Source organism: Drosophila montana, unplaced genomic scaffold (assembly GCF_035044405.1).
Source record: "Drosophila montana isolate Dmon_TW-CO22-7 unplaced genomic scaffold, ASM3504440v1 contig_3200_1, whole genome shotgun sequence".
Lineage (NCBI taxonomy): Eukaryota > Metazoa > Arthropoda > Insecta > Diptera > Drosophilidae > Drosophila > Drosophila montana.
The window spans coordinates 3,338,488-3,357,700 of NW_026998080.1; the positions used below are offsets into that span (position 1 = coordinate 3,338,488).

Consider the following 19,213-nt stretch of genomic DNA (forward strand, 5'->3'; position numbering starts at 1 on the left):
CGCAAGTATCCGATAGTAACGACTATCGGGCTGCCATCGCTGTGACCAGATTTGGTATTTAAATACAACTAATTAATTGTTAGGTTTATTTGAAAATAAATTGATACACTCACACTCAAAGTGACAATATTTTTAGATTAAATACGTAACACAATTGTTTTTAATTATAGCATATGATATAACCAGCGCCAGAACTGAAATCACAATATTGCTCATCTCTAGATGCACTTGTGCACTTAATGGGCCATCGCAAACTATCGATAACATAGCAAAACGATAATTTTAGTGATCGGGTTTTTAACGAATTTTCAAATTGTTTCAGTTCTGCAATGTTTATCCAGCTAGCTTCTGTTATTTATTTATATTAATGAAAGCATTGAATTTTCCTTGCTTTGGCATTTCGTTCTATGCAAAGTAGCATGTTTTGCTTCTGAAAAATATTAAATATAGATTAAAAAGTTGTTTTGTCATTTTGATTAAAAACACAAAACCCTTTATTTGATTCATTTTGTATATTGGTGTTATATAATTGCTATTGACTGGGCACATTAAGCTCTCTACTTAAAACAATTGAACGAATAAAGAAAGATTTGTTTTTTAGTGTGTTGTGTATTCACTTTTGTTTATTATTATTTTTATTTTCTGCTGTTTTCGTGTTAGTTTCACTTGTTCGTGTGTGGAACTCATTTTTTTTTTTTTTTTTTTGTCATTTTGTTGTTTAATTTGTATACCAGCTAGATTGAAAATTTGTTAATAGCGGTAGTTAGTTATACATAGTTTATAGTCAGGTATCAATGGAAATAAGAGTTTAGTATTAGAATTTAACACAGACGTATGTACACACATACATACATACATATCTATAGCATATTATTGAAGTATCTATAGCATATTATTGAAGTACAGTTGTGCTTGAAAGCTGCTCGATCAAACTGCCAAGTGGGCCGAGTGGGAATAACTGTTGAATCCCGCCCCCAAATCGAAAAACTATTTACATATTTTGTTTCAAGCACTTATTGAGATGAGAACAAAAACAAACTAATTACCATGTAAATTGCATTTGTTGTAATAAACAAAAAAAAAAGAAACAAACAAACAAACAAAATTGTTTAATTGTATTTAACTAAAGCCCTATGTTATAGAAATACCTCATCGGGCAGCTCATATCGTATCACAGGCACGCTTTCAAAAACACGCAAAACCCACAAAAAAAGAGAAAAACTAAAGAGAAATTCAAAAAGAAAAGAACTCGGGCAATTCACAAAGAATTCAATTGAAATTTGATTGGAAAACTAGACTGAAAATCGCACACTAAACGCTAACAACAACGATCGATATGAGCTGGCCAACACACACACACTCATCCACACACACACACACACACACACGCACAGCCGCAGGCACAACATGCCAAAAATCTGATTTCACTTTGAATTTTCCTTTGAACACATTTAATCGATTGCATTTCTAAGCTCTACATACGCATTTATAAAGGAATATGCATATGAAAACTTATTCGTCAGTTAAGCTGGGAAAACTCGTTCAAGGTTGAGGATCTAAGCTAGGAAAACTCTTTCAAGTCTAAAGATATGATAACTTGTTCTCTGCGATAATAAGAAAATTAGCAGGGCTTCTCCATTCTGAAAGAGACTAGATCTAGCTCAGAATTCGATTGGGTTCCCTCTCCTTACAGCTCACTGATTGACTGATTGACTGATTGACCCTCGCTGGTAACTGGCTGCTGTGCTGCTAGCTCTGATTGCTCTCTCTGAATACATTCACATTCACATTCACATTTACTCACTCAGACACTCAGTTATTCACTCGCACTCGTTTTTATATACTCGTATTGCATATGATTTGTTGTAACTACATCTTAGTATTGCTATGCGTAGCTGCTGGCCGTGCGCCAGCTGCCCATAATAATGTGAATCCTCAGGGATTCAGTGTAAATTGAGATATTTGCTTGTTTTTTTCTTGTGGTTGTTGGCCCCTTCAAAAAGCGAGAGAAATAGAGAGAGAGAGCGAGAGCGAGAGAGAGTAGAGGCATTAGTTGTTTATGTTGCATATCGCAATGTTCTTTCTGCTTAGCTTTAAACACAATTTTCAAAAATTCAAACTAGAGGCCTTAAACTGACTTAAACAGAGTTGTGGTGGGGGGGTGGGCGTGGTTCTAGTTATAGGGGGCTTAGAGTAACTAATAAAGCAGTATTTAGTCGGAAATTTGTCTCGATTCCCGCCGTTAAGGTTGTCCAGAGAAGTGCCCAATTTTCGATGCTCTACAGTTGATATTTGGGGCATTGCTGCCAGAGTTGCCAGCGCGCCTGCAGCTGCTTCCACAGGCGCCGCACAAAGTTGCCGCCGCAATTGTTTCCGCTTCCGTTTCCGTTGCCATTCTCGTTTCCGTTGACACATGCCACGCCCAGGGCGCTCAGCAACTACTAAATCTTGCCGGGACTCTCCTGGCGCGCACTGTACCTGGGCTCCGTCGGCATCAGCGTGTCCGTCACCAGCTCATTGGGCGCCTCGACCATGCCCTTGGCGTGCGCCGCCGCCGTATCGCAGTCCGTCCGCCTGGAGATCAGCAGACGAATGTCCGTGTGCAGCGAAAGGCGGCCGGAACGCGACGTCTGGAACCTGCAGAGCACAAAAATCAAAGAGTTAAAAAACATTTGACTACAAATTAAAGCAAAGCTAAGCTCGACAATGATGCAATGATTCCTGCCCAGCTGTCAGTTTCGCCTGGTTCAGATTTTGGCTTGGTTAGAACTTTGATTTTACAAATTTTAATTGCCCGAACTATTGAGAATATTGGAATACAATTTTTTAAACAGTGTAAGATACTTTATCTTGTATCTTTTGTGAGCTCAAAAGTTATATTATTCGAGCTTGATTTGCTTTTAGAAAACAATTCAATCCTAGCTCAACACACTCAATGGAAGATCAGATGAAATTATTGGAATAGTAACGCCACTTGAAAGAGGTATGAAGTATTTATACTTTCAAGCGTTTCCCTTTTCTTCCCCATAGCTAACCCATCAGGTTTACTGACCTCAGGTGTATGGAGTAGCGCAGTCGCTTCATCTGCTCGGCGCTGATAAAGTGGCCCAATTTGCTGGTGGTGCTGGTTGCTGTTGGGCTGCCCGGCTCCCGTTCGCGATGTTGTTGCTGTTGCTGCTGCTTGGGCTGCATGATGATGATGCCGCCGCAGGGACTGGCGCCGGGCAGCTCCTCGGCGAGGATGCGCTGACGTATGAAGGTGCGATGCAGTGGCGGCATGTCGCGCATGTCGTAGGGAATGACAAACATGCGCACCACGGTGCCCATGGGATTGAGGAGCGTCGCCTGCACAGTGCCCGATCGCGGCACAAAGTAACCCTTGCGGGGCAATCGAATCTCGCACTGCAATTAGGCCAAAGAGAGAGATTAGTTGTTTAGGTGGATCATGGAAAGCAGCAGCAGCGAGTGCTGGGTAGGATACGCACCAGGTAGGGCGTGCTGAGCGTCTCGCCGTGCAGCTCGTAGAAGTACGAGGAGGCCGGAATGGTCAGCTGTGTGGGACAGAAGCCACCCGAGGCGCCCAGCTGCAGGCGAAAGCCGGCGACTTCGATCTTGGGCAGCAAACGCTTCTGCAGCAGCGACTCCTCCAGGTTGCCCAGCAGCGGTCGCCCCCCGAACTGTGTCGCCAGACGCGCTCGCGTCTTCAGCGGTGAACCCGCCGGACTGCACATGCCCGACTCGAGATCCTCGTCCGACAGCTGCTCATCGGAGCCCAGCGAGCTGCGATCCGACCGATCGCTCAGATGTCGCGAGCGACGCTTGTAGAACGCCGCCTGCTTGGCGAACCGCGGCGACACCGACAGCGCATTGGGCAGCGTCGGGGCCGAGTACGACTTCTGCACGGGCAGATTGGCCGCTTCCGGCGGTGTCAGCAGCGACTGCGACTGCGACTGGGAGTGGGCATAGCTCAGAGCCGGCGGCTCAAAGCAAAAGGCCAGCCCGCTGTCAATGGTAATGGGCGCCGAGCTGCTGCAGAAGATCGTCGTCAAATTGACCTTGGGCAGCGCCTTGCGCAAGAGTGGCGAAAGCATTGGCGGCGGCGTCTCCCTGTCCAGCAGCCCGCCGGTGCAATTCAGACGCAGCTGATTGGGCGCCTTTGTCGGTTGCCCCGTCAACGGCAGCTGCTGCTGATGCTGCGCCAGCGACTGCGCCTGGAACTCCTGCAGCTTGAGTGGCACATGACTGATAGGCGTCTTGAACTGCACCACAATGCGCTCGTCCATGGCACAGCCAGCCACATCCGTTGGCGTCTGGCAGCGTTCCTGGCCTGCGTTCAGCGAGCAGCGATCGATGTTCGGCGTCAGCTTGGTCGAGGCGCTCTACGGGAATGAGATTGAGAAAAGGTTAGTAAAGCGAGGACATGAATTGTGCTGCATCTGTTTACCACTTCCACCTCCTGATCCATGCTGTTGTCCGCGCCCTCGCCCTCGTTATCCCCATTGCTGTGCCCGTTCGTCCCGTTCGTCCCGTTCGCCAGCAACTCCGCCTTCTTTGGACTCGCTTTGCCAGCGCCGAAATTGTGCTGCGTCTTCTGGCGCTTGCACACCTGACACCCGCTCGTTGGCGCTGGCTTCAGCTGGTTGTTGTTCTGGCTCCGACTCTGGCCCTGCACTAGACCAGCTTTGAGATCGTTAGACGCTGCTCCGGCTGCTGCTCCGGCTGCTGCTGCGGCGGCTGCTTTTGGTGTGGGCTTTCGGTTCTTTGGCGTGCGCTGTATGGCCTGGAGCAGCAGCTCGGCCTTGTTCCGCGGCGTGCCCACAATGAGATCGGAGCTGCTTAGGCTGCAGCTGGACGAGTCCTCCATTTCGGAGGCACTTGTGTCGTCGCCGTCGTCGTCATTATCATCGTTGCCATTCCTCGGCTCGGCATCGTCTGCGCTGCAATTGAGGCAGAGCAGGGTCTTCTCGCTGCCGCACTGCTGGCAGCTGCTCAGCGAGGTCTGCGTGCCCGTCGAGATCATCGCGATGCGACGCGGCGCCGTCAGCGTCAGGACCATTGCCTGCGCTTGCGTCTCCTCGCTGCCCTCGTCCATGGGCTCCATGTGCTCCAGCTGGTCCGAGGGCTTACGCTCGCGCTTCTTGTCCCGCCGCTGCATACGCTTGCGATACTTTTGCAGCTGCCTCTCCCGATGGCCGTCCAGGTCATCGCGAGCTCCGTCCTCCTCCGCCGCAGCCGCCGCCGCTGCTGCCTCAGCTTCCCGCTCCTGCTGGTGCCTGGCCCCAAACTTATCACAGCTGCTTGCCGGCGGCGTTGTGCTGATGGCAATCCGTGCACCCAGCCCGGTAGGCGTGGCCGCGCACATACCACCGCCGCCTGTGGGCGTGCTGGCCGCCGGCTCGGCGCGCTGTGCTCGCGGCTTGGACACCGCCGGCGAAACGTGCGGCAGTCCGCCGTTAAAGCGCGGAAGACTCTTGACGCAGACCGCCACGCTGAAGTTCTCGGCAATGTTCACGTGCGGAAAGTTGTGCACGTTCGCCTTGGCACTGAAGCCGCCGTCGTTGTGGTTGCCATTCGCGCTGCTCAGGTCATGCGGCCGGATCCTGTAGAAGATGTTGAGTCGCGGCCGACGCGCCCCAGCCGCAGCCGAGCTCGTCGAGGCACTGTGCCCGGCCAGATCTCCGGCCGTGCTGCTGCTGCTGCCGCCGTTGGCAAAGATGACGCGCCCGCTGTCATAGACCGAGGGATCGCACTTGCGCAGCAGATCGCACCAGGCCACGATTTGCGAAAAGTAAAGCTGGCTGCGAATCGCGCTGCACAGCGACGGCAACGTCATCGTCGGCGGCGGCACCCTGCGGGAATGGCAAACAAAAGAGTTGAGCATTAGTAACTGGGCTTAAGGCACAAAAGCAAGTTATGGAAATCAAATGAAACCGAATTTAAAAATGCTTTGATCTCTAAACACATCAAGAGCGCCGCGAAGTCCGGGACTAGGAATAGGACTAGGATTGGGATTTCAGTTAAAGTTTTTATCATCCTGGCGAGACGAGGGATCAAACGGAACATAATTCAAATCTCTATTATGAGATTTCTACACAATGCACATATATGTTATAGATAAATATAAAATATATATGATATATTGAAAATGGTTCGACCAGACGGACTGAGTGACTGACAGATTGTTTGATTGACGGACTGATTAGTAATTAATGTCAGCTCCTAAGCTGTAGTTTTTACTGTAGCTAAAATCTGTCATTTAATAAAACACAACATCATCAAATAATTAATTTATGTTAAATGGGTAGATTGGTGAAAGTCCACCGAAGTGGCGAAAAATGTACGAAAAACGCTTTTAAAATTTTCATTTGAAGCCATTTGAACTATTTCAGTATTTTAATAGATATTAGAAACATGATTAGCTGCTGCGGGAAATACCTTGGGTAAGTGTTAAGGTAGTACGATAAAATTTTAGTTTCGAGTAGAGTAATAACGTCTGGGATTTGGAGATAGAACTCGGCTTATGCAAAGTTGGATAAGTAAGAAATAAAAGTGCTTTCCATTAGAAAGTGCTCGACTTGGAGCTACGTTATACTTCGGTCTGATTCTTACAAGACTTTCGTGATTAAACTTAGAAGCTTTGTCGTTAAAGTAGAATCACAAATGAATAATGAATCTAACGTTAAGTAAATTTATGCCAAAGGAAACCCATTTGCGAAACCCTTCTAGCTTTTATAGTATACGACGCGGCTCTTGATGCTGGTCAACAAAATATATAAATACTTTTTTAGGATCGAAAATGCGTCCATCTGTGTTTGATTGGAGTGCGGATCTGCGCTTAGGCGCCACATGGATGCATGCAACTGATGTGTACGGAAATGTGGCATTGATTCAGGCAGATCGGAACGCTGCATCATAAAGTTGTCACGAATAGTTGTTAAGGATTCTTTGAAAATTGAGTTATTGCATGAGATGCTGTAGTTCGCATGGATTTGTATCTTTACAAATGCAATCTGCGATTTTGAAGATCGTTTCAATATGAACTACAGCCTAATATGAGCATAGAAAAGAAGTTTGTTGAACGGAATCGAACTTACTTCTCCTTGCCGCTGATGATCCACTGCTCCAGCAGAATCTTGTGGCCGGCGGGGCCCAGATACACCTCGATGCAGACGGGCTCCCGGCGCGCCAAGATCGCCTCCATCTTCATGCAATGGGCACGCCAGCGGGAACACTGCAAAACATTAGATTTGATTAGATATTGGATATGGATCTGCATCCACCTGGATTACTCACGGTTATATTTACGTAAGACATATCACAGAAATGCTCCTCAGCTTCGGCAGACTCGCCCTTGGCGAGGCCCATCTTTCTGAGGAACTGATCACAGTGTGGCCCGTGTTTGGGCCGCGTGGTGCAGCTGGAGCTGGTTCCGTTTCCGCATCCGGCTCCAGCTGCGTTGTTGCTGGCAGTGGCTGTTGATGTGGCTGCTGCACCTCCTACTCCTACTCCTACTCCAACTCCTAATCCTCCTCCTCCTCCCAGCCCGTATCCTACTTCTCCCCCGGCTGCTCCGCTGCCGCCAGGCGTTGTCCGGCCGCAGTTGTAGTCCAGCAGACTGGCGGCACTCACTGTTGTCGCTGTTGATGTGGGCGAGCCAAAGCCGAGGGCCAGGCTCAGGGGTCGCGCCTCGGTGCTCACAGCAGGTCCGCCGCGCAGACAGGTCGTCGCTAGCGATTGCAGCGAATGCAAAATATTATCCGAGCCGGAGCCGGGTGAACTGGCAGCACTCGAGTTATTTGTGGCTAGCTGCTCTCCAGATGCTCCCCCTACTCCTCCTCCTCCTAAACCGCCTCCTCCTCCTAAACCGCCTCCGCCCCCTCCGCCGCCGCCGCCGCCACCTCCTCCAGCACGATTCAACATGACGCGACGCACAATCTCAAAATCACCCCGATCCGCATTCAGCTCATTGATGGCCAGTGCCACAAGCTCCGGCTCGGCACTCATAGTCTGCGCCGCCGGAGAGACCTGCCGCAGCTGGCAGAGCTTCTGCGTCCAACGTTGATGCGTGGCGCTGCTGCTGCTGCTGCTGCTGGCACTGGCGCTTGCACTGGCACTGGCTCCATAACCATATCCCTGTCCATGTCCCTGACCATGTCCATATGCCAGCCCGTATCCGTGAGCATGGGTATAGGCGGAACGGGGCGTGCCACTGGCCATGGCTGCATAGGGATTCGTTGTAATGTTGATGGCTGCCCGCGATGTGGAGGGGCGTGGCGAGAGGCGCCCGCTGCTTGACGGTGGCGTCATCTGTTGCTGTCGCTGCTGAAGCGGATGCGGCTGCGGCTGCTGCTGCGGCTGGTACTCATCGTCGGATATGGGCCTGCCCTCCAGTATAAGCGAGGCCAGGCCCAGCACAATCGAGTTGTAGTTGCTCTGCTGCGCTGCCGCCGTCGATGCTGCGACCGTCGCTGCTGCGGCAGCTGCTGCTGCTGCAGTCGCGCCAACAGCAGCTGCTCCATTCTGTGCCAAGCCAGCGGCTGGCGGCGAGTTGGTGACGCTTGTGGGTATCATGTGCTCCTCCTCCTCAGACTCCTCTCCTCTGCTCTCCTCTCAACTGAATTCTCACGGCGTATACTTCTGCTACTGATCCTCTTCCCCCTTCTTTTAGATGTGGTTGTCGTCCTCTCGCACCTGCACCAGAAGTACACTGTAGATCAGGAAGAAGAAAAAGAAACATGTGTGTGATTAGCGAGCGGGAAAAGCTTTCAATTGAATCGTATAGCATGCAGCCTAAACCATGACTTTGTGTTTTCCATGTCCTTTGGTTGTGCAAGGTCGTCGGGCAATGTACATATGTACATATATGTCTCCTATCAAGAGGCGCAAGGTTTGCTCCCATTAAGAATCGATATAGCCTTGCATCTGCCTGCATTTTAAAGTCTTTTTTGTATGCATGTGTATCTATGTACACATATATCTATGTACACACAAGAAATATTACACGAAATGACATTGGATAAATGCAGCTTGAATGTCACCGACTATTGATGGAAACTAGGTCACCTGCACCTGAGGCACCCTGTGTGTCAAAATTGAATTATGCTGTGAAGGTCCTCAGTATATATGTACATATATACCATCATATGTGCACACACTTTACATAAGCTAATGGAATTTACTTTGGCCCAGATCCTGCGTTCTATAGACGGTTCTCTTTTGGCGGCGACACACTAACACGGCCTCAATGTGGCCCCAAAAAAGCAGGCAACCAGGTCGTTACTTAATCAGGCAGCTGTTGCCATGTCAGAGCACAGAACAGAACAGAGCGCTAACGACTGAGAGGAGGAGAGAGGCAGAGGAGGGGAGGCAATGCAATTGTGAATGCAGCTTTTCAACACATGTTGCTAACGCTATGACGTCATTTGGCAGTAGAAGTCAGGCTTAATGCGCAACATGCAGTTTTTTTCTTCTAATAAACAATTTGCAACGTTTCGAAGGTCAAGCATCAGATGAGGGGGCCACTAAAAAACTGCTCAAGTCGCGCTTGGCAACAATTCTCAGGCACACAGCGAAACAGCTGTTCGTATTTGTGTTTAATTTTTTTAGGCATGTGTTGCCCAACGTTGGCAACATGTTGCCAAAACCAACACAAATGTCAGAGAGCACGAACGCGCTCCCTCTCTTTCGCTCTCGCATTCTCTGTCTGTCTCAGTCAACTGGTAAACATGTTTGTCTTTACTTTTGCTTTTGTTTTTTGCGTTTCTTCTTGACCTGCATACACGATATATAACTAGCGCGCGAGACGAGGCCTATCTGTCTGTGTATTGGTGTATAAACATATACAGAAAGAGAGAGGAAGAGAGGTGAGTATATGCCGAGTGTGTGAGTGTATATGTGCGAGCGCTATTAGAAAACATATGATTTTTGTGTTGGCTGCTCACAATCAGTTGGCAATGTTTGCTCACATGTATTTGAGCGTGCATGTGTGCGTAAGTAGTTTTGTTTATGGTCGCTCGCGCACATTTACATACATATACACTTGGCCCACAATAGACACGCATTCACATACACACAGCAACAACTACCCGTACGAAAATGAGGGCAAGCGAATGGAACGTAACAGTCCAAACAGCAATAACCGCAACAGTAGCAGCCGTGGAGTTTAATAATATTTGATTACATTATCGCTGTTTCGCTTTTTTTTTATTTTCGTATAAATTATGTTTTCTTTTATTTATATTTTATGTACAATAAATATGTATGCATATACAATAAATGTGTATGTGATTGGGAACCAGGAAAACGGCAGATATAAATCATTTAGAGATATGACGCAGTTGAAATGCTCTACAAATCGTAGCGGAACGTAACAAAACTGAACGTGGCAATTTGTAAAGGGAAGCATGGGTGAGTGGGAGGGAGACAGAGAGAGAGAGAGTATGGATGTGCTGCTAGCTGAGTGCGAGTGTTAACTGAACGGTATTTTGGCAGACCGCAACATACTTGATCAATTGCACTTTTTGTTTTCATTGTGAACTAATTAAATTTCGCTTTGGTCGCCGTCCTTGGCATGCTTTTGATTTTGCAATAATCGTGTGTGTGTGTGTGTGTCAATGTATATATGGTTGTATGTGTGTGTGTGTTTCTCTATGTGTGTTCTTTAGTTTTGCTGAGTGCGTTCTGTTTATTCATTGCACATTTTTTGAGGCGTGTTGCAAAATTTGCATTTATGTATTTGATTGAGATGTGTGTGTGTGTGTGTGTGTGTGTGCCGTTATGCAAATTGCGGAAAGGAAGAAAACAAAGCAAAACGTTGTAGCAACAGTGAAAGGTAAACTATGTACACATGCATACACGTGCATACATATACATTAATGCTAGCTAATGTCGCCGCTAGATGGCGCTGCAGCCAACAGCCAACAAAAACCAGTTCACAATTGTATATTTGAAAAGCAAAAAGTGTTGCAACTTTGAAAAACAAGTTCCGACGCTGTCGTCGCCTTTCGCTTAGTTGCTGCGCCCCGCGCTGTTTCCTTTGCATTTGGCTGCCATTTGATTATGAAATGCGCCAAAGCCAACGGATGGACCGTAGTACCGCTGCTGACGTCGGCGAGTGCAGCGAAAAGCGCCAACGATATGGAAAAGTTTTCAAGCATGTCATCCATTTAGTCTGTTTAGTCACCCCGCCAAATGCGTCATGACATCCATATACACACATATGTATGCATACATATGCATGCATGTACACACGATTATAAAGTTAACAGGTAAGTTTATATATTCAAGAACTCTTGCATTTAATTGTCACTTCATTTTGCAAAAATGTGTCATATAAGGCGGAAGTGGCTCACAAACGACAACAGCGCATCGCAACGTAATTAAGACAAGTCGGCCGGCCATATATCGCGTGATATATCACACAATGTATGTGCATATATCGTAGATGCATGCATATGTATACAGATATCTATAGCTATCTATCTCTGTTATATTCACTCATATTGAAAGCCATTTTACACGCGCTGGCCAATAATTATACAGGCATGTACATGTATGTACACACATACATACATACACACACACAGACATATTTATGTACCGCGCAGATGACTTTGATTAGACAATAGATCTTTTCAAATCGCTGTTGACCTCGTTGTCGACCTTACAAAGTACCCATCTATCTATCTATCTATCTATCTATGTACATATATGTATGTACATGTGTATCTATGGGGGTGGGGGTACACGTGGGGCCACAACCCCCTTTGCCGCCTTTTGGCGTTTCACAGCTGAGCGACCGTTGCGTTTCAGTGGGCTAGTCAAAGGGGCGCACCTTCGAGTTTGAGTTCGCTTTGAAGTGCAATACATAAACAACCTCTATGTACATACATACACACATACATATGTATGTACATATACACATACATGCCTATGAACATATCATAGGCAAGACAGCGACTCAAGGTTTTTAAATCATAAAATAAAACAAAGAAACGGAAAGAAAACTTAAAAATGTAAATGGTCATGATCGACTAACAGTTGCCACGCAAAAATCATTAATTAAAAAGCTGTTTTTTAAAATATATTTTTCGCAGAACTACATCTGTCATCTGTTCGTTTAATTGTTTAATTGTCCCGTTCCTAAAGATAATTGTCTCTACTAATTGCAATTACAATTCAACATTCATTTTTATCTAACTCCAAGTTTCTGCATTCAATACAAAATCAGCATCACTTACCTTTTCGTAACTTTGTTAAAATTCCATTATTTTTGCTTTGTGGGCTGCAATTAGATTGGGAGAATAAATGTGTGTTATTCATTTAATTAATTTTATTATTTATTTAATTGCGGGTATAGAAAACTACATATTTATATATTGCTGAATAAACATATACACTAGCACATAACGTGGCATTGTTCAGATAGCGCTATTATCTGTGCCCATTGAATGGGGAATAAATTAATTTTGGTAGCTAAGCACAAATGTTAGATTGCCACGCTGAGAGACACCCTGTTTCTTACACAATGCTCAACAAAGAGTTACATGGTTTCGCGCTCTCTCTTACACAATTACTCTCCCTTGCACACACACACACACACTAACACAGAGCGTCGCTCACATGTGAGCAGTAAATGGAAAAAGCAAAAAAAAAACCACACGCTTAAATTGTAAACAAATACAAGGCAGCAGCAGCAGCAGCAGCAGCAGCAGCAGCAGCAGCGGTTGCGTTAACTTTTGCTCTTGCTTCGGCTCTTCCTCTTTGCCTGTAACGTGAGCACGTGAGCACATCTCGCTTCAACGAATGGGAGGGGGCCGTCTCCAGGAGAGAGGTGAACGGTGACAGGACAACAAGACGCAATGACTTACAAGTGTGCGTGAGTGTGTGTGAGTTTGTGTGCATGTGTGTTGGCGGCGGCAGTGCGTTTTATTTTTAGCCAAAAATACAAAATGCTGCCGCTTTGCAAATCGAGAGCAAACGCACATTCACACTCAGAACTGTGAGTTGACGCAACGTGTCGAGGAGCAGGAGGAGCAAAAGCAAATGACCGCTCGACCGAGCCAAGTGGACGGGAAGCAAAGCAGAGCCAATGCCTCCTGCGCATTGCCTGATTTTATTTTTACTTGTTTTTCTTTCGCTTTCTTACTATATTTGATTATGGAATACGAATACCAACAACTTTTTCATTCGTTTTTGCCATTCTGCGTCACACACACACACACACGCACACATTCTCAGCTCTCTGCTCATTTACATTACAAACTGCGCACGTATAAAATTACACGCGATGCGACGCATTTTTTTTTTTTTGGTTTATCGCTCTTTCTTTGGCTTTTACAGTTTTACATTGCCCCAATCAAGCAACCAAATGAATAAGGTACAAAATTGGCCCCAAACAGCAACAAAATGAAAGCAAACAAATTAAGCATATCTATATGTACATAATATATACTCTATGCATGCATATATTGGTCTGTGTGTGTGTGTATATAAGATAACAACAGCTGTTTGCTATCTGTTTTGTTTTGTGTTTTCATTTCGAGGCTGGCTCTCATTTGATTGTCCATTTTTGGGCATTGTCTTATCTATAAAGCAGAAGCGTACATGCACACGTATGCACATACAGACATATTAGGAGAAAGCTGTAATGAATCTAATTGGCATATAAAATTGAAGTGCAACTGTAAATTGTTGCTCGACCTCATGGGGTAGCGGCTCCAATCATTGGTTCAAATAAGCTAGGCTTGAACCGGTTCGCGTTTAACCTTGATTTTTCAGCCACTGCTCGAGACGAAAACCCATGTATGTATGTATCTTTGTGTGCGTGAAGCTGGTGTTGCGCAACTGAGAGTTCTAAGTATATTTGAAGTTCTTATCATCTGCCGAGTTACACAAGGCCAGTGACAGACGTTCTAAATGAGTTAACGAACAGCAGCTGCTAGCTAAAGCTCTAACTTACAACAACTGCACGACGTGGTTACTCTTGTTAACACCTGTGCCGTTACAGCTGATTGTGGCGCAAGTTGGCAGCGCCGCGCCTCAAAGTTGACAGCTTGATAAACGATCCACGTTTCATTCGTGTTTGTGTGTGTCTGTATGTGTGTGTGAACGAGCAAGAAAATATGGACAAACGGCGACTTAACGCCACAATTAGAAAATGTGTGTCAATTATAATACAAAAACTCAAAAGCAAGTATTTTTCCTAACTTCACACACACCAACACACACACACACACTCAGTCTCTCAGAGAGAGACACACACATGCACGAGTTTTTTGAGGGAGTGGAGCGAGCGAACGACTGAGCAAGCTAAAAGCAAGCGGGAGCGATATTTGAATTACTTTTCTGTTATTTATTTGTTATACAAGCGCAACGCCAACGCTGAAGGGGGCGTCGCATAGTCTCCCAGAGTGTCTATCTGTAGGTGTGTGTATGTGTGTGTTTGTGCGATCTGCAATTATTCAACTTTGACGCTGACTGAAAAGCTTAACCGCGTGTGTCATTATATATTATATACATACATACACACATACATACATACATACGTCTGCACATATGTGGGTGGACAAGTTTAAAAGCTCTTGCTATTACGCTGTTATTGCCGTTCTTTGCCAGGGTATTACGTCACCAACACATGCGCAACGCACAGCTGAGTGGCTACAGCGACGTCACATAGAACGCATACATGCGCATGTTAATATAATAATACATATATTCAAACATACATACAAACAGTAATACAAATACAAACCTTTATCTGAAATATCTAACTTTTAAACACTCTTTTGCTGGCGATGGTAGCTTTCAAAACTTTAGAATTTGCTCAATTTTGAATTCTGCTTTGCATTCTGCTTTGCAACTGTTCTTTCGGCTGGCATAATTTTAACTCTTTACTGCGGTTGTGGTTTTTTGTCGCCGTTGTTGTACTTGTTGTTGCTGTTGTCGCTGATGATGTATTTGCTTTGTTTTAGTTCTTAGCGGCTGACAACGGCAGCAGCATCCCAAATTTGAACGTAGCATTTGAATTTTCAACGGTTTTGCGTTGCGTTTTCAACGTGAATTGAATCGAATTGAATTGAGTTAAAGGAGGACGTTCGCTTCACGCATACACGCTCACACGCACGCACACTAATAAACGGCTTGGGTATCAGTCTCTCTCTGTCTCTATTTATTTTAGTGTGTCTACTCCACACGAGAACGCGAAACAAAACATAAAAGAAAACAAACGTCAGCAGGCAACTGCGAGAGTGGTAAACTTTGCACTGGGCACTTGGGCGACTGACGAAGCGCAAAAAAAATTATTGAAAAACTTGTTCACTGCTTAGATTTTGATATTTGGCTGTTGAGTTGTTCTTGGTTTTTTTTTTGTATAATTTTTGTTTGGATTTTTTTTAAGGTCTCTTGCACTTTTGCTGTGCTGTGCCACCAGCTACCCAAGTTTTGCCTTGCTTCGTCAGAGCTTTTGCGTTGGTGTCTCTCGATATTGGACCTGGGACGTTTAGATGTTGTCGCTTGCGCTGTCGCTGCTTGAATGAACGTGAGCGCTGCCAGCAACTTTCTAAAACAGCTGAGCGAGCCACAGCCAGCCAGCCAGCCAGCCGCACGACGGCAGCAGCGAAACACACGCCAGATAAATACATATGTATGTACAATTCGCTGCTTGCTTTGTTGCTTATATGTGTGTGTGCGTTGCTTATATACAAAGCGAACGTGACTTATATACTTGTATGTATGTGAGTGTTAGTGTGTTATGTATGGAAACTACGTCGTTCATTTATTTATGTACTCATTTATGTAGCTAGTTTTGGCATAGCAATATGTCGCAGACGAGACACGTTGATAGCAACACATGTATGTTGCTAAGGTTGCTGAGTCAACAATGTTGCTGCGCATGTATACAAAAATCATATGGAATTTCCACTCGTGTGAGAGTAAGAGAGCCCACAAATAAGAAGCAGAAATCCAAAACATATGCGCGACAAGTAAATAAGAAGTGAGTATCTATGTGAATGCACATGTATGTATGTACATATAAAGGCAAATTGTTGGTGGTGTTCGTGATAGCGTTTCAATAACAAAACCAAACCATGCAGACAACGCGACACACACATACACACATACACAAGCTGGCACATACAACGAACCCGTTTCCATATGTTTGATGGCTGTTGCTGCTGCTGCTGCGCTGCTTCTGTCGGGTCGTTAAGTGCTGATGTTGCTTTTGCTTTATGTACTCTTGTTTGCACGAATGTGTGCATGTATGTTTGTATGTATTTGGCAGATTCTATTTTCTCAGTATGGTAGCTTGTGCATCGGTGTGAGTGAGTACTTGTTGGCTCACTTGCTTTGCAAAGTAAATAAACATCGCAAAAACGCATGCGTCAGCGACCCAGACAACAACGGCAGCATCAAGGTTCGATTAATGTTTGTTTGCTTTATGATTTCTTTCCTTTATTGCTGCGGACTGCATCAACCTCCTTATCAGTAACACCCGCACACATACACATGCATTACATATATACATGTACATACATACATAAGAAGTGTGTACATAATTTATTGTTTTTTCTCATCAGCCTGCTGATATGATTTGACTTGATGTTAATACGATTTCTGTTCTGCACACAGCTCAACAGAGCCATGCACACAAGTACAATCACTTGTCAGAGAGAGAAGAGAGAGTGAGAAAGAGAACAAACTTTAATGACCCAAGAAGCCAAAGTCGGAGGACACACGCCAGGGACGCGACAACAAAGACTCTGCAAAGACCTCGCACAAACAAAGAAAACGCTCGGCGTCTTCTCCTGTCTGGTTCTGGTCTGGCCCGCTCTCCTTCTCTCCTCACAAGACCGTACATACGAACACACATATATATATACATACATATACACGTATTTATTATGTCTGTCTCCTCCTGTGCCAAAACAGGAAAGCAAAGAAATTGTTGAACCCTTGAATTCGGGATTTGTCTGCCGCACGCACACACACACACACACACAGACACCCGAGCCTGACCATACACATACAGAGAAAGAAGTCATAAGCTTTAATACGGAATACGGAGTGTGTGCATATTGTATTTCTACCCTGCTCTCAAGTATTTTAAATTAACACTAAACGAGCACCAATTGTCATGGTTATATTTTCAAAACTTTTCATTTATAAAAAAACTCTTTTAAGATATTTTATATAGTTCCAATGTTAAGACAAACCTAATTGATTTCATAATCGGATAATTGTAGCAAAAATTGCATTTGGTTTCCATTGATCATACTTTTAATATTTAAATAAAATAGTCGACGCCTTAAATTCTTGATAAATTAAAAGGTTATTTTTTGCTAGATAATTATATTAATATATGTATGTTTAGAATTTTGCTGAAGTATTTGAATTTTACATTAGTAAATGGTTAAATGCTTAATTAACAAAATGTTATTATATTTCAAAAGAGGAAAAACTGTTTCCTCCAGGCTGACCTTGTTTAAAGGTCGAATCTTCTCTGAGTTCGCAGCCATGGCAAGCATATTCTTTCCCTAAACTCGACGGTGAGGTCCGTCTTATCGAGCTCTATGGACAGATAACAAGCAAGTTTTCGACAAATATTGACTGGCTCGGTTTTTTCTCATGTTACGTACTTAGTAGTACAAATAAAACGTGTTTCTACATAAAAAAAAAAAGATGAAAAAGAAAAAACGCCGAGCATAGTCAGGCAACTGCCCGTTCGACGAAATCGTTTTCTAAAATTTTCCATGCTTCTTAGCCCAATCACAAGAACAACAAAACCCAACGGTTAAGGTAGCTGCTGGGCGAAAAGGTGCGTCGCATATCTCACAGATGACGAAAAGTGGACAGCCCCGACGAAAGCAGTCGAGGGACAGCAAAAGAAAGATGAAGATGAGATCACGCGAACCTCAGACTCGCGACTTGAACCATTCGACTTACATCCAATTAAAACTCTTCGAGGGGCAACTCTCATTAAGCCGTATATGTAAAATATATGTACTTATTGTCAAAGTGACAAGAGCATGACTGTGTGAATACCTCCATTAGAAAACTTTAGTTTATTATGTAACTGTTTTCGTAGCCCATTTCAGCTATTGCGAATGGTATGGGCATGTATTTTTGCATATACATATATTAGATATATAACATACAATTTTTTAGAAAATTCTTCAGTTATAAGTTATATGTACATTTTATATTTTGGGCTGATTATTTATGAGTTATATTGTATACTTTGTATTTTATTTAATGTTATAATGAATATATTTACTATTAAGTAACTATTTCCATATATAAGATTTCTATCTACTATTATATAAAAATCTGTCATATAATCATACACATCTACATATATATATATATATGTATATCAGCAAGGCCCAGTGTGATATACCCATTGGGCAACGGTATTACAAGGGGAGACATCAGAAATGTCCCTATACATCACTGTATACTTCTCCAAACGTTTTTTTTTTGCCGTAAGCAAGTTAATTGCTTATTTTCCACTAACACTATTGGGCACACATTGTTTTGGTGTTGTTTCAGTGTGTGTGTGCGCATGTGGGGGGCCATGTCAAAAATGTTGCTGGCTTGCGCTCTCGTTTCTGTTTTCGCTCTTGCTCTATCTCTCTCTTTCTCGCTCTCTCTGTCAGCACTAAAGCTTCACAGCTGCTGCTGTTGATGAGTGCTGAGGCGTAAGAGGCAGATAAGTGTTGATAAAAGGGCAGCGCTTCTTTCAGTGTGTGTGTGTGTGTGTGTAAGTGTGTTCATTGCTTTGCATGTGTGCATATGTTTGTATGTGCGCAGTTGTCTTTAATTGCTGCGATCAGCTGTTTTGACAATCAAACGGTGAAAAGCCTTACGAAAGCGAAGATACAATAAACAATAATAAAACTAACAGCAGACGACATATTTAAATGTTAATGAACATATTAGTTTAACAGTTTAACTATGTCACTATCAGGAGAGTCGAGCTACTTTTTACGGGCTTCTTTGTGTGTGTGCGCGTGTGTGGGTGCCTTATTTACCATAACTTATAAATTATAGAGCGCTTACTTTTGTTATGGTCCGCACGTTGCTATAAATGTGAAATTGTATAGAACGCAATTGTTGAAATTGTTGTCGATTGTATGTGTATGAGTGTGTAAGTGTGTGCTGTCTGTAAATAGGTGTACATGTGTGTGTGTGTGTGTGGCGACCATTGGACTGA

At 44.5% G+C, this 19,213-nt stretch overlaps 1 protein-coding gene across 2 annotated transcripts; it reads right to left on the reverse strand.

The window, feature by feature from the left end:
- Nucleotides 1-1,422: 1,422 nt before the first annotated feature.
- Nucleotides 1,423-8,707, reverse strand: atos (atossa). Of its 2 annotated transcripts, XM_064687806.1 has the most exons (7): nt 7,899-8,707; nt 7,294-7,856; nt 7,095-7,231; nt 4,445-5,849; nt 3,486-4,379; nt 3,053-3,402; nt 1,423-2,637 (listed from the first exon to the last, which is right to left on the reverse strand). In XM_064687806.1, exons 1-7 carry the CDS (start codon nt 8,569-8,571, stop codon nt 2,442-2,444), a joined length of 4,218 nt encoding a protein of 1,405 aa, XP_064543876.1. In that variant the 5' UTR covers nt 8,572-8,707; the 3' UTR covers nt 1,423-2,441. The 2 variants fall into 2 exon arrangements, with proteins under 2 accessions (XP_064543876.1, XP_064543877.1); XM_064687807.1 differs by lacking the exons at nt 7,095-7,231; nt 7,294-7,856; nt 7,899-8,707 and adding an exon at nt 6,781-6,926.
- Between the last annotated feature and the right edge of the window lie 10,506 nt (nt 8,708-19,213).

Excerpts from the sequence above, each read along its gene's own strand:
- atos (XM_064687806.1), bottom strand. The coding sequence starts at position 8,571 with ATGATACCCACAAGCGTCACCAACTCGCCGCCAGCCGCTGGCTTGGCA. Across the intron at positions 5,850-7,094 it reads ATCATCAGCGGCAAGGAGAA|GGTGCCGCCGCCGACGATGA; the intron begins GTAAGTTCGATT and ends CCATTCCCGCAG. Across the intron at positions 4,380-4,444 it reads TGGATCAGGAGGTGGAAGTG|AGCGCCTCGACCAAGCTGAC; the intron begins GTAAACAGATGC and ends TCATTCCCGTAG.